At 39.8% G+C, this 25606-nt stretch overlaps 1 protein-coding gene across 1 annotated transcript in view; it reads left to right on the forward strand.

Moving 5' to 3' along the window:
- The window catches only part of PLXDC2 (plexin domain containing 2), a 466948-nt gene that overhangs the window by 423534 nt on the left and 17808 nt on the right, over window positions 1–25606 (forward strand). Inside the window, exon 13 of the mRNA XM_051821437.2 lies at window positions 18041–18201. Within this exon, the coding sequence (XP_051677397.1) occupies window positions 18041–18201 (161 nt within the window). The remainder of the gene's footprint in view (window positions 1–18040; window positions 18202–25606) is intronic.

A 25606-nucleotide genomic window follows, 5' to 3' on the forward strand; every position in this document is an offset into this window, starting at 1 on the left:
CTCTTCCATATAGATCACAGTCTTGTAAGCAAAAGGAAACCATTTCTTTCCTTTTGATAGGTATTGAATATTTATCACTTGTGTTTCCAAAACTGCAAAATATCTTAGCATTTAGTTTTACCTTTGGCTTGTTTTGTTTCCATATTTTTTCACCTTAGCACTAATTCTAAGTATGGATGTGTATATGATAGCAGACATTTATTATACTTTAGAATGGTATTTTGAGATTTTGTAATATTAAGGATTTTTCTCCTAAACTTTGCTAAACTGGTAGTTCTCAATTTTGTCTATACAAAGGCCTCATCCGTTTATTCTCAATTTTATCATTCCGGTTTATAAACCTCCAAAATTCAGACCTTACTATGCCATGTAAATCTTAATTGCTGGAGCTGGAACCCCAGATGTCAATCATTTGTAAACCCCCTCCCCCAAGGTGGTTCTAATGTAGTGTGGAGAATGAGTGGTCTGATCAATGCTTCATAAATGTTAAGGAACATGGAGTCATTGGGGGTGGGCAATCATTTCCCACTGAAGCCCAAACCTTCGCACACCAGCTCTCGGCCACCAGTCCTCAGACCCCACCCAAGTGACAAGGGTTGAGTGAATTCCTGATTTCTTTCTGCCAGACTACCCAAAATAAGAATGGTGTATCCTGAGAATCCTCTCACTGACATTAACTCATGGTTTCCCTGAAACAACATTTTAGTTGGTGGCAACAGGCAATCACTTCTCTCTGCACATAGAAAATGCATCTTGGTGCATAGATTGCAAGGGACCCATAAGCATTGTATCTGTTCTCATAGCTCATTTGAATAAAGTTAGTGAAAATTAGTCCATCTGAGCTGTTGACACGTTTATTTTTTAGTAAAGATAGTTATGTTTCCTGCATTTTGGTAAGCCATATCAAATCACTGATTTTTTTAAGATTATTTATTTGAAAAGCAGTTAGAGAGAGAGAGAGAGGGAGGGGGAGAGAAAGAGGGGGAGAGGGAGGGAGGTCTTCCATCCACTGGTTTAATCTGGAGCTGGGCTGATTTGAAGCCAGGAGCCAGGAGTTTCTTCTGGGTCTCCTACGCAGGTGCAGGAGCCCAACCACTTGAGCCATCTTTTGCTGCTTTCCTAGGCTTGTTAGCAGGGAGCTAGACTGGAAGTGGAGCAGCTGTTACTCAAACCAGTGCCCTTATGGGATGCCAGCGTGACGGGCAGCAGCTGAATGCTCTACCGCAGCTTAACCCACTACACCAGAGCCTTGGCCCTTGGTTGTTTTTGTTTTGTTTTGTTTTGTTTTGTTTTTTACCATTGTTGACCTGCAAGCATTGTCATGTCATTGTTCAACCTAATGGCTGAATGTTATCCAGCATGGGAAAGGCAAACAAAAAGAAAAGCATCCGGAGGTATACTTTTTCCCATTTGTATGGTGGTGGATAGGATTTATAGTTAGTCTATGCTGCTTATAGGACATAGGACAAAATATTATGACTGAGCTTTTCTTAAGAAAATACACACAAATGACTTCCAAGAAGTAGCTCTAAATAAAATTTCCATTTCCCACGAGCAGAAATACATGAAACTTGTATAACTTAAATAAAATTTAAAAACAATAAATATATACTACAATAAACTACCTTGTACCAATTGAAGCCCATGAATATATAAATTATAAAGACTTCAAATAATTGCATGTGTTCTATTCATTTGCAAAAAAATAGCTACTTTCTTTGCTCATCTCCTATTTAATTTTACGTCTCCCCTGTTCTTGTCAGCAATCTGGGTTTGGAAATCTGCTGAATGAAACACACATCTAGACACCAGTGGGTTTTGAAACCTGAGACTTTTGAGGGGTCCCAGAAGCAGGTTTTATGTTACCTAGTACTTACTGTCTATAACTTGCTGCTATGGAAAACATGTACAGTTATTGTAGTTTTTTAAAATTATTTTATTTTGTTTAAGGAATACAACTTCATGCATTTAATAAATACAGATTTGGGACATGATGATTATTTCCCTCCTACCTCCCTCCCACCCATACTCTGCCCTTCTTTCTCCTCCCTCTTCCTTTCCCATTCTTATTTTTTACAGAGTTCAATTTTTCAGGTAATACTCATAAAATTAACCCTACACTAAGTGGAAAGTTCACCAATTACTATAAAGAAAAAAGAAAGGAAATATATATTGTTCCTTGACAGTCAAGGCACAAGCTGTTCAAAATCAATGCATCACAAAGTTTTATTTTTGCTCCTATAGATTACATTGTAGGTACTCTATTAGTTACCACAGAGAGACCATTGTAGTTTTTAAGATGGTAAATGTCTAGTGATCATGGCTGATGGCTTTGTATTACTAAAATAATATGTATGTCACTAGAAAATCAGATTAACTTTGATGTTGACATGTTTTGATTTATTCAAGAAACATTTCTTAAATTCCTGTGTTTTGAGCCTATTGTGAATGATGGAGATATAAACAAGGTCTGATTGCCTGTCCTGAAGAAGCAAGTGGTCTAACAGGATGACAAATTGGTACCTAAGTATGGTGTGAGAAGTTCAGAGAAGGAGTCGGTAAAAACTGTGAGAGGGCAGAGCAAAGACAAACTGGGTTGTGGGAAAGAGGAGACCATCCCCAGAAGAGGTGATGTTTGGTGCCAGTGAACTGTGAGGAGAGTTTATGTAGACAGGATCCCATAGAGGTTAAGAAGCAGGAAGTATCAGACTAATTTGAGACACTCTTTACCATTTCGACATTTTATTTGGTCAGAGTAAAAATAGTAGTTATGGGCGGTGAGGCTGAGAGATAATTAGGGGCTTCAACGTTCACGACCAGTGCAAGGCAAGGAAGTTTGAACTTCATCCTAAAGACACTGGAATCCTATGGCATCATTTAGGGAAGGAAGTGCCATGAAAAACTGCATGTTTAGTCAGTTGTTCTTGTGAAGTTGTGTGGGGAACACATGACAAAGGACAAGAAAAATATGTTGTCATGATGAAGAAGCTACATAACTGTTGCCTAGTTGGGTATGTGATTTATGAGACAGGGCAATGGCTAAAAAGGCTACCAGGACTTGAGTTTGAATTATCTGGGTAGATGATAGTGCAATTTAATGGGAAAAATAGCAAGGTGAAGTTTTGGGGAAAGACAATGCATTTGGCTTCAAGCACGTTGACTTTGAAGTACCTATGGGACATTTAAATGAAGAAGCCTGATACGCGTTTTTTTTTTTTTTTATGTAACTCTGAAATTCACTTGAAAACTAAAAACCTAAGATACAAATTTAGACATACATCATCAGGGCATGAACGAAGTCACGCAAGGATAGCACAGAAATGAAAAAAAAAAAAAAAGCAGTTTTGTGAAGAAAACTGCAGAGAGCCAAAGAGACAGCAAGAAAACCATAAGAGTTTGGTATCTCAGAAACCAAAAGAGGGGCCAGTGCTGTGGCGTAGCAGGTAAAGCTGCCGTAAAGCTGCTGCCTGCAGTTCTGGCATCCCATGTAGGTGGCCAGTTCAAGTCCCAGCTGCTCTACTTCCAATCCACCTTCCTGCTGTGGTCTGGGAAAGCAGTGGAAGATAGCCCAAGTACTTGGGCCCCTGCACCCACGTGGGAGACCTGGAAGAAGCTCCTGGCTTTGGATCGGCACAGCTCCAGCCATTGTGGCCACTGGGAAGTAAACCAGCAAATGGAAGACCTCTCTCTCTGCCTCTGCCTCTCTGTAACTCTGCCTTTCAAATAAATAAATAAATCTTAAAAAAAAAAAAAAAAGAAAGAAAGTAAAGACGAAGAAAATTCCAAGAAGGCAGCAGTGTACAGTGTCAGTGCCACAGAGAAGGCAATTTTAAAAACAACAAAGAGGAAACTGACCATTAGATTAAGTAATAGGATGAAAATCACTGATCCTGACTGGGCAGATCAACAACCACCATGTGCAGTCATCAGCCAGAATTTGAGAAGTCTGGGGGACAGTAAGGAAATTCAAGTCCACCAACACACGGACTGCTCTTCCAAGAAGCTTACTGAAAGGGGTTGTAGAGATTTTTGATGTTGTGGATGCTTCATGTAGGTGTTGAAGACAAAGAACTCATAAAGAAACCCCCCCCCAAAAAAGTAAAGGTTAATTAACAGTAATTAACTGCAAGCATGTGGGGGGGTGCTCAACATGAATGAGCAGAGGGAGATGGGAGAAATTAGAGAGTTTTCTCTGAAACTGCTGTTTGCTCAGTGTACAGTGGCCTATCCCCCTCCCTTTCCTCTCCCATCAGTGGCTTCACCACTGCATGGTTTCAGTTACCTATGGTCAACCATCTCCTGAAAATATCAAAAGGAAAATTCCAGAAGTAAACGGTTCATACATTTTAAGCTGTGTGCCATAGAAAGCAGCATGAAGAAATCTGGCACCATTCTGCTCCATCCTGTCTGGGATAGGAATTATCCCTGTGTCAGGTGTATCCACGCTGTGTATGCTCCCTGCCCACTAGTCACTTCATAGCCATGTAGGTTTTCAGATGGACTGTGGTGGTGTCACAGTGCTTGTGTTCAAGTAAGTCTTATTTTACTTGATAACAGCTGCAAAGTGTAAGAGTAGTGATGGAAAGGAGGCATCCAGACATACAATCTGGAAGGACAGATTAACTCTGGTAATATATGGCAACACTGCAAGGCATAGAGGAAAAAGGATTGTATGTAGGGTTTGCTACTATATCATATCTCAGGAAGCCACTGGGAATCTCTGAAGGTTAGTAGGATAGTAACCGAGTAACAGAGAACTTGAACACGGCAGAGAGGAGGGAGGTCAGAATATAGTGAGAAAGAAACCATGAATCATGGGATAATGGGAAAGACAGTCACCTACTGACATGCAGATGGCCTGGCAGGGTATTTAGAGGGACCTTGGTGATCAACCCGCAGCCTTTGAGATTCAATCTAAATGCTGTTCTTTTATGCTAAAATCACTAATATATACTGCTTGTGTAATAGATTGATCCACTTCAAGGAAAAAATAAACTTAATAAAAAGGAAATGGTGATGCAGAGGGAAAAATGCTATTTTTAAAAAGACCTAATCCTTTGAAGAAAATAGTCTGATCCATTAGATGGTAAATTTAATCTTTTCCAACAGCTAGGTTTTCAATGGCTTGCTGTTCCATTAAGACTAATTTTTGCTTTAGTTTTATTCTGCAGCACTCAAATAATACCATGCAAGATTTTAAATGTGTCTTGAGCAGTAAGGGTAGGAATTAGTTATTTAACCCTAATTCATAACCGCATCATAAACTGTTGTGACCAAATGTTGTTATTTCAGTTACAGTAATGAATAACAACTTGCTAGATACCCTTTCAATCATAAGTGATTTCAACACGTTAACATATTAAATATAAAATATTAAAATGTTGAGTTAAAAAAGTACTGAAGAGATTTAAATGGAATTCTAAGAACTATTTGTTTAACCAAAAGAAGGAAGAAGGAATAATGAACACATAAAGGGTGGACAAAGAAAACAAATAGCAACATGTAGACCAGATCCCACCATACCAGTAATTACATTAAATGTAAACAAATACTCCAGTTAAAAGCACAGATTATCAGATTGACCTCTAAAAAATCAAGCTACAACTATACAGTATATAAGAAATATGCATGAAACACATGAAGATCTAAATTACTTCAATGTAAAATGGTAGAAAACATTACACTGCAAACATAAACAGAAAATCTAGAGTGGCTGTATAAATATCAAACTAAATAGACTTAAGGAGTATTAAAACAGAGAAAGAAATAATATAAAAATGAAAAAATGTCAGTTATTCTGGAAGACATTGGAATTTTTCAAAAATCAGACAAAAAGATTTGTAATTAACAAATATATTAGATTTGAACCACATTGCCAACTACCTTGGCATGATTGACATTTATAGAACATTGTTCTCAAAACTAAAACAATATTTTTTCTCAAATATACATAAAATGGTCACCAAATAGACCATAAGCTGAGTCATACAAACCTCTTAAATTTCAAAACATTGCAGTCTTATAGGCTATATTCTTTGACTACAAAGAAACAGGTAAGGATAATAAACTATGCAGTATCTACTTATTGATGAGTGAGTAGATCATAATGTCCTCTCACAAAAAAGCAAAATATGTGAGGTGGTAGACAGTGAATAGCAGTTAGCCTGATTTGATCATTTCACAACCTGTACATACAGCATCACCTTGTGCACCACGAATACATACAACTTTTATGTGTAATTTATACCTTGATGAACTTTCCAGGAAAATCTATCTAGAGAATCCTCAAATATGTGAAAAGTAAATAACACTTTCAAATAATGTATGAATCAAAGAAGAAATCATAGGGAAAATTAGAAAATGCTACAATGAAATGATAATGGCTACAACATATAAAATTTGTGGCATGCTGCTAAAAAGTGTTTAGGAAGAAATTTCTAGTTCTAGATGCTTATTTAAGAAATGACAAAAGGTTTCAAATTAATGATCCAAGTCTCCAACTTAAGTTTATGAAGATGAGGAAGTTAAGCCCCCAAATAATTAAGGATATACAATGCATCTATTAAAATAATATTAATTTTTAAAAAGCAGAAATAATAAAGAATAGAAAATGCAAAAGAAAATAGCCAAAAAGTATATTAAGTCAAAAATATTTGTATTAATATATTTAATATTCCCAAAGGACAATGTTTGTAAGAATGATAAATTAAACATCAAAACTAAACCAGTGTTCATTAAATACTCTATTTAGAAAATAAAAAGTCAAGTTGCATACAGGAGAAATATTTACTATAAACATGTATTATGGAAGACTTGTTTCCAGAAAATATAAAGAACTCCTGAAACTAATAAAAGACAAACAAACCAAAATCTGAATGAGAGACAATCTCACAACCATGAGGACAGCTAAACACTACACAGTACTAACATTAATGAGGATAAAATGATACTTAGTTAATATTGATAACAAAGCAATAATGCTTTTCTCTCTGTCTCTCTCTCTCACTGTCTGACACTGCCTGTCAAAAAAAAAAAAAAGCAATACTAATGACATACGGTACACTTAACCTCTTACACTTATTGGAATGCAGTGTTGTATGACCGCTTTGAAAAACTCAATTTCTTAGAATATTCTGATCTTCCAAGCCAGAAATTCCACTTCTTTGTATATATCCAAGAGAAAACATTTCCACACACACACACCAAAAATAGCTTATACTAGAATAGTCATAGCAAGTATATTCATAATTGTCAATAATTGAAACCAATCCAGATATTCATTAGTAGAAGAATAAATAAGTTGAGTCATGCAGTGACATAGCTCAGCCTGAAAGCATTGTTAAGCAAAAAATATCCAACTTCATGTAATATTATTCTATCTATCTATTTATTTTTTAATTTGAGAGGTAGTTGTAGACAGTGAGAGGGAGAGACAGCAAGAAAGGTCTTCCTTCCGTTGGTTCACTCCCCAAATGGCTGCTACAGCCGGCATGCTGCGGCCGGCGTGCCGTGCCGATCCGAAGCCAGGAGCCAGGTGCCTCCCCCTGGTCTCCCATGTGGGTGCAGGGCCCAAGAACCTGGGCCATCCTCCACTGCCTTCCCGGGCCACAGCAGAGAGCTGGACTGGAAGAGGAGCAACCGGGATTAGAACCCAGTGCCTATATGGGATGCCAGCGCCGCAGGCAGAGGATTAACCAAGTGAGCCATGGTGCTGGCCCAATATCATTCTGTTTATGTGAAGTTTGACTGAAAGTTGCCTTCTGTGGGCAGGTGATAAGGATTGACTGGAAGGAGAACAGAGAGCTCTCTGGGAGACAGAATCATTCCATGGTTTCTCTTCAGAGATGATAATGTAGGTGTACCATTTCACAAAACTTGTGAAACTGCATTTACAGGCCATGCATTTCAGAGCTGCAAATTTGGCCTTGAAAAAGAGAGGGAAGGAGAGATAGAAAGTAATTTTGATGTGCTTTCATGAACTAGATATAGTTTAATTTCTTAAGAATTCTTCCAGCCTCTGGAAATTATCAACCAAAAAAAAAAAAAAAAAGGAGTACCCTTTGTGGACCATCTTCTGTAATTAGTAAGCATGAAGCTTAACACTTAACATTTAAACTTAACACTTCTGATTATTTGATTCATGTTTTGCCTTCACTTATTCATAGATCCTTCCCATTTAGTTAGTAATGAAGAACATGTTCTAGCAATTATAGGGCTGTTACCTATTATGTTTACCAGGCAATCTTCTAAGGGCTTTGCAGTTTGAACCCATTTAATCCTTGCAGCACCTGACGAAGAAAGTGCTATTGCCGTAGCATTTTACACAAAGATCAGAAACACAGGGATTTAAGTGATTGGTCCAGGGTCACAGGGAAGGAACAAACTATAAGGATTGTAGCTGTCCCTCATATTGTTCTGCCCAAAGGGTTGCTTCTAATATTGCCCACTTAACTGTGCAGCCAACTGTGGGTCATTCTCCTGTTAAAGCCATCCAGTATCTCAACAGATCACCATTTCATAGAGTTTTAAAGTAAGAAGGGCCTCACTGCTTCTCTAATATCATCCCCCAATGCTGTGAAACCAAAGCACTTGCTACTGTAAAACCCAATGATATACCTTGTGCCCACAGAGTGGAGCCTTGTGGCAAGGCTGATTTGTTGGAAAAGATCAGGTCAGGACCGATGCTGCCCTCTCTGACCAACCACACTGTAGCCCACGTTCAACACATGGGGCTTTCTGTTTCAGAGAACTGGAGTTCCAAGGCCTTGCTCTGTTTTGTTTTGTGTTCCCAGCTGCTGATTCTGTCTTCTCAGATCCTTAGTACTTCCCCAAAAATCTACTCATTCACCTCTCTGAGAAGCAGTAGTTCACATCAAACCATAGCAAATAACAAGGATTATGCAACTGCTGAGAACATCAAAGACTAGGGTGGCCATCCAGAGGCACACAAACATAAAAAAAATTACTATCTCCATCACCTAAAGGAATGCACGCTATCTTAGGAGGTCCAAAGGTTTTCATTAATTTTCAGCATATAGTCAAACACCAAACAACTTGAAATTCATTGAATATTCTGTGGTGTTCAAAAGAAGCTCCTCACAGGTAACTGACGGAGCATTGATTCTGTTTAGATGACTTATGAGACCTCAGAAACTGGACTTTAGTTTTTCAAATAGGCTACAGGTTCTATCTCCCATGTCCCAGCTACTGCTTGGGACAGCATGCTTCCCTGGGGTGGGTATGCAGCGCAAGTGCATGTGAGAATAACCTTGATCTTCCCCCTGGAAGCTCTTCACTGAGATGCCCTTGCTGTCCTTCTCTGTGCCCTTTAGCTTCAGTGAAAGAAAGAAGTCCCCATCTCCATGAGTAATTTTTTTTTTTTTTTGACAGAGTAGACAGTGAGAGAGAGAGAGACAGAGAGAAAGGTCTTCCTTTTGCCATTAGTTCACCCTCCAATGGCCGCTGCAGCTGGCGCGCCGCGGCCAGCGCACCGCGCTGATCCGATGGCGGGAGCCAGGTACTTATCCTGGTCTCCCATGGGGTGCAGGGCCCAAGCACTTGGGTCATCCTCCACTGTACTCCTGGGCCACAGCAGAGAGCTGGCCTGGAAGAGGGGCAACCGGGACAGAATCCAGCGCCCCGAACGGGACTAGAACCCAGTGTGCGGGCGCCGCAAGGCAGAGGATTAGCCTAGTGAGCTGCGGCGCCGGCCCTCTATGAGTAATTTTCAAGAAAGCCTTGTATTGTCCTGGTATTATAGCCATGACTGAGGAAAATGAGGGTATTAATCAATAGAATAATAGCTATTATTAATACTAATACTTATGGAACTGATGTAATGAAGTACAATAACCAATAGAAATGACTGCTTGTAGCAGTCATTTCACTGAGCATTTGCTGTATCTTAGGCATACTGCCAAGCTCTTTTCTAAGATAAGAGAGATCGTCTCATATCTGCACAACCATTAAGAGATAGGTATGACCTTTCTACCCATTTTGCGGACAAGAAAACAGGATTAGAGGTGTGGCAATATGAGATCCAAAGTTATCCTTAGAAGCTCTAAGAATTCCATGTTAGCTCAGTGGATGGACATACATCTGTCTTTCCACACTGACAGATAGGAACAAGATGAGAAAGAATCTTCTTCATTTTCCAAAACCTTGATTTATTGGATAGAATAGTAAATATTCATTGAGGCTATGCATGTAAATGATCTGTCTTAATGTAAATGACTTTCTTCTGAAATTAATGGGATTAGTTGGCATAAAAAGTCACTTTGTTTTATACTCCCAGACTCAGAAAGTACTTTGACAATATTATTTTTGGTATTCCATTGTGAATATACCTATTAGGAAAACTCTAGTAACTTGTGTCTCTAATTAAAAATCCTAGTGTCTTAACCACGCAAGGGTTTGGCATGGAATTAAAGATAAGTCTTTCCATGAAACCCTTTCGTTTCATTCGTGGCTGAAAAATTTAGGTACTAAGATTTCCTTGTGGATTTTTTTGTAAAGTGGAGACTTCTTTTTCAAAAATAATTATAAATGTATTTTTAAATAGCAAAAGATGACTTGGTAAAGAAAGTTGATGTTAGAAGAACTTAACTTTTTTTTTAAGATGTTATTTATTTATTTGAGAGGTACAGTTATTGAAAGAGAAAGACAGAGAGACAAGTCTTCCATCCATTCATTTGCTCCTCAAATGGCCACAACTGCTGGAGCTGAGCTGATCCAAAGCCAGGAGTCAGGAGCTTCTTCGGGGTCTTCAATGCAGGTGCAGGGCCTAAGCACTTGGGCCATCTTCCACTGCCTTCCCAGGCCATACCAGAGAGCTGGATCAGAAGAGGTGCAGCCAGGACACAAGCTGATGCGGACATGGGATGCCAGCGCCACAAGCGGAGGCTTAGACTACTGCACCATGACACTGGCCCCCAGAAGTTAACTCTTAACCAAGGTCTTTCTTGCTGAAAATATTACAGGGTTAAGTACCTATAAGAAATGAAAAGTGATAATGGATTATTCCAAAGATTTACTTTTGGTCTTACAGAAGCTGTAATATGTCAAGTCCATCATTGTATGTGCTTTCTCAGACACATGCGTAGCAGCACCAGTCGCTTAATGAGACTAGGAGCAGACTCTCATGTGGTGGCTGCTACCCCAAGAATGGACTCAGGGATTTTTCCTACTACGATTTCACAGAAATGTTTTTTAGGTTCATTTTTGCTACGATAAGAGGTAATGGATTATTGTTTAAAAAAGGGTTGTCATACGCTAAGCTCTTTCAGCACAGAATGCTTTGTATATTTCCCTGAATGAAATTTCACAGCTGCCCTGTCATAGCACTGACTGTGAAGGGAAGCTGGGCCAGCCGCCCTGCCAGCCTCTGTTCCACTATACAGAATGCGCTTAGATGAGTGATACACCCCGTCTGATATCTGCTCACAGGACTTACCCAGATCCCTTCTGTGGCAATGTCATAATGTGAATTGTGGGCACATTGTCACAAGGGTACGTATTGTAAATTACATTTACCATATATGTAATTTCAAGACTCTCAAATAACATTGAGAGACTGGTAAACATCCAAAAGAATAGTAACACCATAATTATGAAAATGAAAGAATTAGGAGAATTATTAAAAAGTAGAAAATGCACAAAATTCCAGCAGAAACTCTGAATGAAGTAAAAATAATGATCATCCACATATTGAGTCAAATAGCTAAGAGGGAAAATATGTGATCTATAAAATGAAATCAATTGCAAGGAGAATTTCCAAGGAAAATCAATTTATTTAAAATTTTTATCACTTGATTTTCTTCCATAACATACTTTCGTTTATAAATGGGTTTGATATTCACAGAGAAAGTCTTGTGTCTGTGTGTTTGTGTGTTTAATACGAAAGCAGAACACCAGCATTTTAAGCATTTATAGTTTAAATTCATTCTGAAGCTTTAAAAAAAGAACATTCTGGCATGGTCTATGGACAGTTATGAATTTTGAACAAATCTGTGTGAGACTTTGTCCAACCCGTCAGCTTCTCGGTCTCCCAAAGGATATTAATGCATTATGGAATTTATGGGCTGTAGTGTCTCATTTTTAGGCCAGGAGAAGAGTTAGTTCTCAAATGAATAGAATTTCAGACATGGAATAGTTCTCTTTTAGATTCACTTTATTCCTAGACTTTAATTATTGGCAAGATATAATAGTAAGCACAGATCATCGTAGCAATGTATTTTTTTATTTTTTTGACAGGCAGAGTGGACAGTGAGAGAGAGAGACAGAGAGAAAGGTCTTCCTTTGCCGTTGGTTCACCCTCCAATGGCCGCCGTGGCCGGCATGCTGCGGCCGGCGCACCGCACTGATCCAATGGCAGGAGCCAGGAGCCAGGTGCTTTTCCTGGTCTCCCATGGGGTGCAGGGCCCAAGGACTTGGGCCATCCTCCACTGCACTCCCTGGCCACAGCAGAGAGCTGGCCTGGAAGAGGGGCAACCGGGACAGAATCGGGCGCCCCAACCGGGACTAGAACCCGGTGTGCCGGCGCCGCAAGGCGGAGGATTAGCCTAGTGAGCCACGGCACCGGCCCGTAGCAATGTATTAAACTATTTTACCACATAGGAGAATATATACTATCAATGCTGCATACGTGTGGAACCAAGAGACATGGTGTTTTCAATCAATGCTACACTTCAAAGAAATGACTTTAAATTTCTTCCTGAGTCTTCCTCTCTTCTTTTTCCTCCTGCCTTCTTTCTTTTCATCTTTCCTCCTGTGGGTTTGTTCTGTCATGAACTTTTCATGGAATGCAGCAAAATAAACACTTGGACATGAGGTCTTGAATTTTTCTACTGTACCTTTAATGCCTTTTAGAACTCTGTTATTTTTGCTATATGGTCGCTAAAACTTTCCTCAAAAACAGCAAAATGTTTTGATGGATCTGACAATTCTTGCAGTCGAAATCTCTGTGTCTAAATATTGATCTCCGTTATATAACGTATTTAAAAGCAGACACTACACAAGTCGCTTGGTGGATGAGAGTGTATTACCTTTAATACCATTGATTTCCTGCACATCAATTATGTTTTTGAACATATATCTCTGAGTGAATGAAAGGCCTTTACTCTGTAGACTTTGAAAATGCATTTCTATACCTTAGCCTTGGGCTGGGGCATTCCATGTTATATAGTGGTATATTGCCTTTTATCATTAATTCCCCTTTAATAAACACAATGTAAGGCTACACAAAGACAGATGCTCAAATTCTCCTGCGTATGGCCGTGTATGGATGGAAAGGATTGTTTGGCGTTTGCTCAGTTTGGACGTGAATGACATCTCGTCTGGATGATTATCATCGTCTGGTCGAAATTTGGCCTAGTGATTAAGCTGCCAACTGAGACTCCCACTTCCCACATCAGAGCCTGGAGTTGAGTCCCAGCTCTGCTCCCCATTCCAGATTCCCGTTAATGCAGACCCTAGGAGGCAGCAAAGATGGCTAAAGTAGATGCATTCCTGCCACCTACATGGGAGCCCTGGATTGGGTTTTCAACTCCTGGTTTTGATCTAGCCCAGCCCAGGCCACTGCAGGTATTCGGGGCGTGAACCACTGGATTAAAGTCACACTCTATCTCGACTTCTCAATTAATTCATAATTTTATATTATCAAAAATGTTATAAAAGGCTTATTTGGCAAGTAACAAATTATTCTCCACAAATTGTATTACATATGACCATGGTGAAAATAGCACTGCAAACGCAAATTTTAAAGGAGAGATAATCAACTAAATCATTATTGGATGTATTAGTAATAACTGTGAGATAAACATTCATGTTTAATTAAAGGTAATGAGTGAGATTTACCCCATTCAAGGTGCAAATCTGGTCTTGATTTTATGTACCAAAGACTAGCAATCTACACCCTGCAAGTCAAGGACGAGCTTGGTTCTGAAAAGGGCTCTTGAACAAAACACGTCTCTTGCTCCGATCTTCCTTCCCAGGGAGGGTGCCCTTCACCTGCTGCCTCAACAGAGAAGTGTAGTGGAAAGTGGATATGCTGCCTGTGAAAAACTTACAGACCTCAGAAATAGAACCAGATGCTGGCTGGCTGGCTCGCTGGCTGGACGGATGGATGGATGGATAAGGGAGGAAAGGAGAGAGACAGAGATGGACAGGGAGAAGGAAGGAGATATGGTGGGTAGGATGGATGGAACTACACATGGAATTTGAAGAAAACATCAAACCTTCCTTTTTGGTTCAAGCAGATATTTTTGCCACATTTTCCCAAGGCAGCATTTTAAATTAATCCTGTTATCCCATGAAAGTTATGTGTCATAGTCTTGTAAAAATAAGAAAAATGGCCAAAGTCATAGAATGCAGTGATACAAGCATACTTAAGATTGAGGCCAGACTTTTAAAAGCAACTAATGTGAAGGGCAAAAACATACTTTATGAGGTGTCATGAGTCTGACGGTATAATTTACCTTCATCTACCTCTTATAAGAAATACAATAACAATATAATAGTTTAGTGTTAGGTGTTTATTACATGCCAGGTACTCTCTAAAGACCTTTATAAGTATTACATATTGAATTCTCATAGCCATGCTCTGGGGTAATTACTGTTATTGACCGTGTGGTGGAGATAAAGTAACTGAAGACCAGACTGATGAAGTCATGTATTATCACCTCATTTGATTTTTATTGGAGCAGTGGTCATTGCAACAGCTGAAACCAGTTTGCAGTAGGCTTTTTTTTTTTTTTTTGCTTCCTCCCTCTTTGCCCCCGCCCCCCAACAAACACAGATCTGAGTGTCGGTGGGCAGATGCTCACCTAAGCCATAGTTCCAGAGAAGAGATAGGACAGACATGGCCTCTGCCCTGTTGGAGGCACTATGTTAATTCTTGAACCATCTTTTAGATTGATTTTCTTTTCCTTGAAATTACCATGTTCTTTTCAGAATTCTTTGCCGGAAGAACTCAGGACATGAAATAAGTAGAAATCACAGTGCCTTACAGCTTAGTTTTAATTAAGGAGGTCTTGAAGTTTGGAGTTCAGACTCTGACACCATACTGCTTGTGTCCCCAGTTCACCTTAGCACACTAAGTCCAAAGTTCTCAATTCCACAGCTATTTCAGTGGCATAATATTTATTTCAGAGTTACCATAAATGGCATATTTATTGCTCATTTTAAGTTTGTATAAGTGTCCAATAGTAGAACAATGAGACATAATGAGTTAGTACATTTGCAGTCTTAGCACTGGCCTTAATTTCCTTCTGCCTTGGTTTCCTCTATCAAAAGGCATAATAGTAATACCTGTCTCTTAAGAGTTGTTGATTTGATTATTCCAAGCAATACAGATATACCTGGTACATTGTAAATGAATTGATATCATGAGTTACTCTTTGAAGATGATATATTTTTTTTTTTTTTGGACAGGCAGAGTGGACAGTGAGAGAGAGAGACAGAGAGAAAGGTCTTCCTTTGCCGTTGGTTCACCCTCCAATGGCCGCCGCGGTTGGCGCGCTGCGGCCGGCGCACCGCGCTGATCCGATGGCAGGAGCCAGGAGCCAGGTGCTTTTCCTGGTCTCCCATGGGGTGCAGGGCCCAAGCACCTGGGCCATCCTCCACTGCACTCCCTGGCCACAGCAGAGGGCTGGCCTGGAAGAGGGGCAACCGGGACAGAATCCGGCGCCCCGACCGGGACTAGAACCCGGTGTGCCGGCGCCACTAGGCGGAGGATTAGCCTAGTGAGCCGCGGCGCCGGCCTGAAGATGATATTTTTCACTAATGAATTTCTGTTATGTAATGGAAGTCTAGGATTTTGTCTATACTAGATCTGGAGAAGGATTACTGAACACCAGCCATGAGTTTCAAGCAAAATAAAAGTAACAAATTTAAAGGATGTGTAGGAAAAATTAAGAAGTCATACTTGTTACTGTGTCTGGAATGTCGTAAGTTCATGTGGCACATCTTTTCTGATAGGCAGTCATGTTTGGTTTTTATGAACAAAATGCTTTAAAAAAAGAAAGAAATCAGTGCCTATTAAATAAGATTTAATAGACCAGAAAATGTGTAAAACAGAGACAAAGGGTAAAAATCACAAAGAAGCAAATTGGCAGTGAGAGGATTGGGAACCACTCTTCTGGAACTTCTGTGGGCCTTAGAGAATTATCTAATAATTCAGAAATAGCAATCATACTATATACTAAGATACAGTTACTGTGATATATAATTAGGGAGACCTCTAAATGAGTGATCATGAAAGATTGCAGAATTTTAGAACAGAGGAATTTAGAGATTTGTTTTATTTGGTTGATTGACTGTGGGTTGGATAGTTAAGACTTTAGAAATTCCTCTATTTCATAACTCTTTGAAAATATTATTACAGTGGAAAACATCTTCCTAAAAGCTAGAGAAAATGATACTGGTATATAGCATAGCAGAATATTTTTCTGTGCTGTGGCTTCCCTTTTATATGATATAAGCTATCTGAGTCACTCAGCATTCATCTGCTATGCTTTTTAAGATTTCTGTATCCTATTTATTTGAAAGACAGAGTGACAGAGAGAGGGAGAGAGAGAGAAAGAGTGATAGCGAGAGAGAGCTCTTCCATCCTCTGGTTCACTCCTAAAATGCCTGTAATAGCCAGGGCTGGACCAAGCAGAAGATAGGAACCAGGAACTCCATCCAGGTCTCCTATGGGAGTGGCAGAAACTCAAGCACCTGAGCTGTCAACCAGTGCTTCCCTAGCACATTAGCAGGGAGCTAGATCAGAAGTGAAACAGTCAGACCTCGAAACAGCGCTTCAATAGGAAATGTGGACATCCCAAATGACAGCTTAACCTGCTGTGCCACAATGCCCACCCCCATCTGCTTTCTTTTTAGCTTTTTTTTTATATTTATTTATTTATTTATTTATTTGAAAGTCAGGCTGACAGGAGAGAGAGCATGTGCAAATCTACCCACCAGTTCATTTCCTAAATGGCTGCAATGGCCAGGTTGATCCAAGCTAAAGCCAGAAGCCTAGAACTCCATCCAGGTCTCCCACGTAGGTGGCAGGAGCCCAAATACTTGGGTCATCCTCTGTCTGCTGCTTTCCCAGGTACATTAGCAAGGAACTGGATCAGAAGTGGAGCACCCAGGACTCGAACTGGTGCTCTGATACAGGTTGCTGGCATCACGAGTGGCAGCTTAAGCTACTGTGCCACAACACCAGCCCCTAACTAAACTTTTTTATTAATGACTTCAATCTAAGATTTTTAATGCTATCTATTTTTTATCTATTTGAAAAGGAGAGAGAGATATCAAGAGAGATCCTCCATCGCCAGGTTCACTCCCTAAATGCCTACAACAGTCGAGACTGGAACAGACGGAACCAGGGTCTTCCATGTGGGTTGTAGGACCCAATTATCCAGTTACTTCCAGGATGGGCATTAGCAGGAAGCTGGAATTGGGAGTTGAGCAAGCTCTCAAACCCATGCGCTATGACATGAGATGTAGACATCCCAAGTAGCATGTTAACTGTCATGCCAAACGACACCTCCCCTGCCTGCCCCTACTACACTTTTAAAGAGCATTTCAGTTTAAAAAGATTTGGAAAATTTGTTTTGAGTGCATACACAGACGTCCTAAACATGCCTATATACACCAAAAGGTATCTGATACTCTTCAGTTTAACCCCACCACCACCACCCGCTGAGTGAGAGGGTAGTTTTCAAAACATAATTTTTTCCTGCAAATAATTTGATTGGTTTAATCAGAAAACATTAAGTTTAGTGTGTAGGTAGAGTTTGAGCTTCTTCCATAGTACTTTTAGAGTAAGGGCTATTCATTTTGGTTATTGGTCTAGAAATGAAAACGCAGTTATAAGAGTATTTTTATTCATTAACACTATAGGGCTTTCATTGCCCAAGTGAAGAGCACCTCGCTCCTACAACTGGTGCGTAGAGAAGCAGCATTGTACAATGAGTGGTATTTTATTACTGTTACTGAAAATGCTAAGTGAAGGCACCCACCGCAAGGCCTGACGGCTGGGATGTTCTTTCAGCCTCCACAGATGACAGCGCGGCCGAGAAGAAAGGGGGGAGCCTTCACGCCGGCCTCATTGTGGGGATCCTCATCCTGGTGCTCATCATAGCTGCAGCCGTTCTCGTGACAGTCTACATGTATCACCACCCAACATCAGCTGCCAGCATCTTCTTCATTGAGGTAGGCATCCAGCGCAGCACATCAAAGCCGTGCCACTTGACAAACGGCATCCCTGGGCTAAGGCCACCTGTAGTCCATATTGAGCATGTGGCGTTGTCCGTTTCTAGCTGGCTGAGCTCACACGTGCACGTACACACACGTGCGTACATTTACTTAGATTGCTTTCATGTGATGAGTTCCGTTACCTTCTCTGAAGAAATAAGTTGTCTTGCCTCTTACAGATCAGAAAAATAGGAACCATATTTTTGTCCTCTTATACCAAGTTTGTTAACCAGCTGGTCTCCTGATCATGGGAGGAAATTCTGCATATCCTGTAGGCGGGAGGATTATTATTATTATTAACCAATAATTTCTGATTGAATATTCCATAGGTGCATAAAACAGTGTAATAGGCCTGCTCTCAAAATGCTCACAATTTGTTTAGAAAAACATAGGCCTCTCACTACAAAATGACAGATGACAAAATAAGGTGCAGGTATATGCCATAACCATTTCATGTAATATTTGCTTATTTTTATTCTGATGTGTAAATGCATATACCCACACACACATATGCAGGGAGAGAGTGCCATGCGGGACTGGTGTTGTGTTCTCATGTACAGAATGTTGAATTGCCCCGGTATCCAGGAGCAGCACTGTGAGGAGTCAGAGCCAAACCCTGGTCTCTAGAAAGTAGAAACAGGCAGCCTGGGACCCCTGACAACAGACAGTATCGCCAAGTCACCTGTCCCCCAAAAGGCTGGGTTTCTGAGCCCCCACTGCTTGTAGCTTTCACTCTAACATTTCAATGAGCCATTCCTCTTCCAAAACCAAATAATACTAGAGTAACAAAGGAAATCTTCCCTTGCACTGTTTCAACTGTGTAAGAGTTTAATTCTGATTTATTGTATGATGCACATAAAGGTTCCTTGGAATTGTGTTCACTTGCTGAATAATAAATTGTAATGCCTTTTAAACTGTGGAGTTAAATTACCTTTGCCCCCAAAATAGGGAGGGATAAATGCAAATCAATGAAACAATTGCTCCAAAGGTCGATAATGACTGTCTACTGTCTGTAGACGCAAGGGCAACTTCCTTGTGTGGGAACTAAGACCTTGGCAATCTGCATCTTATCGGTCATTTTCTGTCGGTCCCATGGCTTCCCAACCTGGAATTGGTGCTGTTGTCAAATTTTACCCTTTGCTCTTCTCCATGTATACCCTAAACACTCCCTGAAGACATTGTTTCTTCTATTCCCCACATCCAAAAAGCCCTCCTCTCCCACCCCAGATCTTCAGTTGAGGAATCAAACAGATGCCATGTACCCCATAAGGTTCCCAAGCTGGAGATGATATATTCTCTCTCTCTCTCTCTCTCTCTCTCTCTCTCCTCTGAAACAACTCTATCTGTAGTAATACACCCATGCCTCGCTCTGGCATTTGCTTTTCTGTTTTGCAATAAAGGTACACCTGTACACGATTCATTCCATCGTACCTGAAGTCCCTTAAGATCTAGATTACACAACTTAAGTTTCTTTCGAAACAATTGGTATTCTATCACCATTTCCTGGGAAAAATGCATAACAAATATCCTAGGACATTTCAGATTTCCAGGGAAATATCATTTAAGGCCTATTCCAGAAAAAGCACTCTTGTTTAATATCATAGTAGCTGGAAAATGATCAGGCGGAGCATTTAGTTGAAACTCTGCTATTAAGCTGTGTTAATGTGCTCGATTTTCATGACAGAAAGCAGGCAGCTTTCCTAGGGTCATGTGGCCATTTCTCAAAAAGCTGACAAGTGACAGGCGGGAAAGCCTCAGTGACCACCAGCCATCAGACTGTCGCTGCCACTGTCACCCCACACATGCCTAAGCCTTATTTAATAATACACTTTGCCTTCTATTTTCTGACATTGTGAAAAAGAGGATACTGTGAAGTAACTGACGGTGACGGTATCGGCAGCAGATCGTCCCGCCTGAAGGATCGGGTTAAGGCCCCTTCTGTGTGACTGCACAGTGAGCCTGCGGAAGAGCAGGAGTTTTGTTTCTGCGCTTGCTGTTTTGAACGCGTCACATTATTTTATAATTAGAGGATTATGGATCTACACAGGGACGAGGTGGTATGCACCCTCACGTGTATTTATGGAAAGTTACAACTTAAAAGGAAGCTTAGAGAGAATTTAATCCTTTGCCTTCTTAACACGAAGAGAGGCTGTGGCTCAGAGGGAGGAAGGACTTCACCAAGGTCAGCCAGCCTCGATTCCCAGTGCAACTCTCATCTGTCCACACTGCAGGAGCAGAATCATTCTGCACGTGCCTCACTTTCCTCCTCTCTGCCTTTTTCTTCGCTGTCAATTGCCAGGATTGAGTGATATCACTACCTCTCCAGCATCCTGCTGTGGATGGTTTCCAGAAAATGGCGATCAGTACTGTACTCTTTCCAAAGCTCACCAGTGTTTGCCAACTCGAAACACAGATCCATGGAGACCCCTCAGGTTGTGACATGCCAAACCTATGAATGTGGGGATTTGTAAATGGCCCACTAAATCAAATTACTGATGCATAATTAAAGCAGTAGACTATAACAGTATTGTTTACGTTGTACTTTATGTTCCGTATTCTTCTGCAGTCTACTTTTAAGTGAAATAGAAGTGTTTTTCCCATTATGAAAATGATGTCACTCAATATAGAAAATCAGGTCACTGCAGGAAAATGATTGCCACCCTAGCATATACAATCATTATTAATATTTTAATTTTCTTCTGCAATTGTTACATGTGTAATTTGATGTTTGCCCCAATTTCATTAAAAGACAAATGATATCCTTTTTCTTAAAAAATGACATTTCTATTTTATTATGAACTCTTGGAAAATGTCTTTTTAATGCTGTCTACTGTCTCATTCAACATATCCTTTGATAGCTTTATGTCAATTGCATCTTATGCTATTAAGTGGTAATCCAGAAAGTGTGAGAGGCTAACAGGTGCCTAGAAGTCAAAAAGAACCTTATTGCACCTAATTTAAGACAATGTGGTTTTTCCTTTTGCTGCTGTAACTAATGATCACAAATCTGTAGCTTAAAAATAGCACGCAGACTATCTAGAGGTCAAAATCAGTCTCGCCAGGCTAAGTGAAGGTGTCAGCTGGGCTAGTTCCTACTGGAGGTTCCAGGAGAATCCTGTCCTTGCTATTTGCAGCTTCTAGAAGCTGCCTACATTCCCTGGCTCGTGGTCCCTTCTTGTGTCACTCCCACCTCTTTCCATCATGAAGAGTTTGTTAATAATCCTTATATCTGAACTTGCAATTTAATAATAAGTGGTATTATCATCAACATCATCTTATCATTTAGGATTTTTTATGTAACTCTGGATATATATTTGTGAAAAAAACTTAATAAATAAATAAGACTGCTCTCCAAAGTATTTAATGGTCTTGGAGGGAAAAAATGGTTTTAGCACCTTAAATGATCCATACTGGTTTGAATTAGAAGTTCTAAGATGGTTTTCGCAATAAAACCTGTACCTGACAGTCCACAAACCAGTCATTGTTCATATCGTGCTTCAAAAATTCTTGCCATTCCTGGGGGACCAAAACATCTGCCTTTAGTAGAAGTGCCCAGTGCTTTCTATCAGCAAAATCATAGGATAACAGAGCAATAAACAGCCTCAGTGTGCATTTAACCTAGTGACTCTGTCACTCTTCCAAAATCAAATATATGAACTCCTCAACTGCATACCACAAGGCCATTTCCTTGAGGTTTTTGTTTTTTCTTAAAAAGTCTATGATTTTTGCTATATTCTATAGTATAGACATGTATGTTAAATGGAAAAAGAAAAGATTCTGTGATTCTTCAACCAATATTAAGACTCCCCAAGACAGTTCTTTTCTCTTCTGTAACTTGGTATGTCTCTGGCAGCCAGTTCTATAAAATAAAATCCAGGTAAATATTCAAACCAGCAGAGACCTCTGTTCCTGCAGCCTGAGAGGGGAGCATTCTTCTTCCCCGTTGGTTGGAGTCCAGTCCGATATACAAACGCAGACTCTGGCTGGTGAAGCACTGCTCAGGGCACGCGCCACCGAATGAGCGAGCCAAGACCTCACCTGGGGCTCCTCGTCCTGCTCCTGCAGCCTGTGCTGCCACAGCAGCAGCTGCGGCCCAAGAGTCTTTAGAGCAGTGTGCCATCCAGGGGACTCCGCATCCTGACAAATACTTGTGGATAACAAGGACTCACGGAGAATAGGACTAAAGGAGTATAGACAGCTGTGGCCCTCAACTTTTCCTGGCTATCGTAGTAGCACCAGGAAAGAAACCATAGAAAACAATCAATGGCTGCTGCTTAGGAGAAGAAAGTTATTTCCTGAGAGCCTTGGCATCTTGGTTTGCTGCAGGCTAGAGGCATAGCATTTGGAATTCAGGAACATGATCCATTGACTAATCTGTACAGTAAAGAGAAAAATAGTTTCAGAGAACCACAAATATCTTTTATCTTGAAGCCATACTTTTTTTATAACTGAGTTTTGCCCTTAAGGTGTTTCTTGGTTTTATTTCAGAATTAAAATTCCAGGGGAAAAAATGACTCATTGAAACAAAATGCATCTTTCTTTTGTTAGAGGAGCAAACAGTGGTATTCACTTGTGAATTACTGCTGCAAGGAAGGAAAGATTGGGCAAGACCAACTGCAGTGGTTTGACATCCTCTGTAGAAAAGATGTATTATTAGATGACAGCTTTCTAGAAATAAAGCAAAATGTAGGGAAAAGGATGCAAAGCTGGGCTACTTCTTAAAAAGAGACTATTTATGTATCAGTTGTTCTGAGGAGCTGGAATTATATTCAAGTACGTCAGTGAATGATTTTGAGACATCAGTTCAAATTCATGGTGATTGCCTTATACAAAATCACCAAAATAAGATTTCTTTTATAGATGTTGTCTGCAATTTACTCTCCTGGTTAACATTTTCATTTAATTCTAAAACTGAGGGAGTGTTTCTAATTTAATGCAATATTTTTCTCTTTATTGGGAAGAATTATTAAAAATATTGAATTAAATATCTTACACTTCACTCAGCTTTCTGCTCTACTTCTTTCTCTTTTTTAAAAATATTTATTTATCTATTTGAAAAGTAGAGTTACAGAGGTAGAGAGAGAGAGAGTCTGTCTTCCATCTGCTGGTTCACTCCCCAAATGGCCACAAAGGACAGAGCTGAGCTGATCCGAAGCCAGGAGGCTGGAGCTTCTTCGGGGTTTCCCACGAGGGTGTAGGGGCCCAAGCACTTGGTCCATCCTCAGCTGATTTTCCAGGCCATAGCAGAGAGCTGGATCAGAAGTGGAGCAGTGGGGACACGAACTGGCGCCCATATGGAATGCCGGCACTGTAGGCGGCAGCTTTGCCTGCTACGCCACATCGACAGCCCCCTCTACTTCTATCTTAATTACTGTTCTCTAACTGATTATTTTTAATGATAAGTAAGACCATGAAAATATAGATAGCTGAGCAGATACTATTCATAGAGATAGATAAATAGGTAGATAGGTAGATAAATAGGCTTCACAGGAAACTCAATAAATGAAAGAATTAAATGCACACATAAATGAAAACCTGCAAAACTACAATTTACGTGGGCATTTATATACCTGATGCATGTCCTTTTAAATGCATGATATATGTTTTAGGGTGTTCCAATGCTTTTTTTCTGCTACCTTTTAAGAAAAGCATTGCTTTTACTAGTTATGGTACCGACTGTTGAATGATTTCTTCCTTGTGACTTTTGTAATTGTTCCTGTTAAAATAATTACTTAAGCTTTTCTATTTGTGGAGAAAGATAATAAAAAGTTTAAGTTTAGCAATAATTATGGCTTCACAATAATAATGGATTTATTCAATTATAAGATTATTTTTTCCACCACTTCTACATAATATAATTTTTTTTTCTGGCAGAAATACAAAACAACTAAATAAGCCGATTATGGCATGCTTTGGTTTATAAATAATACTAGAATTAGTTACAATTGTAATAAAATTAAAATGTGAAATTTGCATTTCAGAGATCCAAAAATTTAAGAATCTAGGGAATATAAAATGTAAATAAATTCATTGCAAAGGATGATAGTAATCATGCTTTCTATAATTCCATTAAAAGTATTAACCAAACACGTTTTAATTTGCAAATCTATTAAGATTATTTTGCCATATTTTCTTGTGGTAATTACTCTATAAAAACTTTCTTAATATAAACAAGATAGTGTTTAATTTCATCATTAAGACAGTTTTTTCTTATGTCATTTAGTGAGTATAGTGTTACTTGTGTTTTCTACTTTTAGCTAATTATTGCATTTTAATTAGTAGTTAAAATTATGGATGAGATCATTTTTAAATGAAAAGACATTCGTGTATGCCGAAAATATTGTGAACACAGACACTAGACACTGCTAAGTGTTTTCCTTGGCACTGGCTTTATAAAAGAACTTCTATTTGCATTGTCAAAAGAAGAAACCCTTTTCTTTTACAAGGAGAAAATAAATGTGTCATAATTATTAAATCCTAGTGCAACTTAAAGTCCTAGCATTTTAGTAAGGGTTAATCTCTTAATAGCTTATTAGATTTTTTTTTCTTGTTTCATGACTGATTTTATATCGCTTTTTTTTCTTGGTCTTCTTTTCCCTTGATGTTTCCTTTGAAATCCAACTCTAGGTCAACAGTCTGTACATGGAGCTTGAATCTTGAATATGTACAAGTTTAATATGGAGAAAATGTGAAGCAGAGTGAGAATAGGTAAACAACAGCGAATTTTAGCCAGAAGCAATCCAATTTATAATTCATAGTGTGTGGCTGTCAATTTTAAAATGTATCGTAGCATTCATGAAACACGGATGGAATGTCATCACAGTGGGCTGAGTTTTGCACCCCGTACCTGCAGAAGAACAGGGCCTCACGTGTTCCTGGGGAGTTATGAACGCCGAAGAGGTGAAACTTGTGCCAGGAGTGGATCAAGAAAAGCAGAAGTTTCAGGGGAAATAGGTAGAGGACGGGGGACATCGGAGCTCCCCAGAGCTCCCCACCCGTGTCAGTGGTTGCCTAGGAACCAGGTAGCTGGCTTGTTCTGCACCGAGCTAAGGACTGGATCTGAGGCTGGGAGGGAGGATCGGAGGAGGAGGGAATGAGGCTGATCCTGGCCATCAGAGACTCTGTGATGCAGCCGCCTTCCTGGGGGATGAGCTCTTCATCACCAGCACTGTTTAGCATTCAGGAGGCCCTCTCTCAAGGACCTTGCAGATGTATTTAAACATTGTATGAGTGGGAAACCAGCACGAATTTAAGGTTCTTCTCTACCTGTAAATCTAGGATATTCTGGTTTCTCCCCCCTCCCACAACTGTGTATGTTTCAGAAAGATACAGAAATTACAAAGTACCTGACACAGCATTTTGT

The sequence above is a fragment of the Oryctolagus cuniculus genome, chromosome 13, assembly GCF_964237555.1.
Source record: "Oryctolagus cuniculus chromosome 13, mOryCun1.1, whole genome shotgun sequence".
Classification (NCBI taxonomy): Eukaryota; Metazoa; Chordata; class Mammalia; order Lagomorpha; family Leporidae; genus Oryctolagus; species Oryctolagus cuniculus.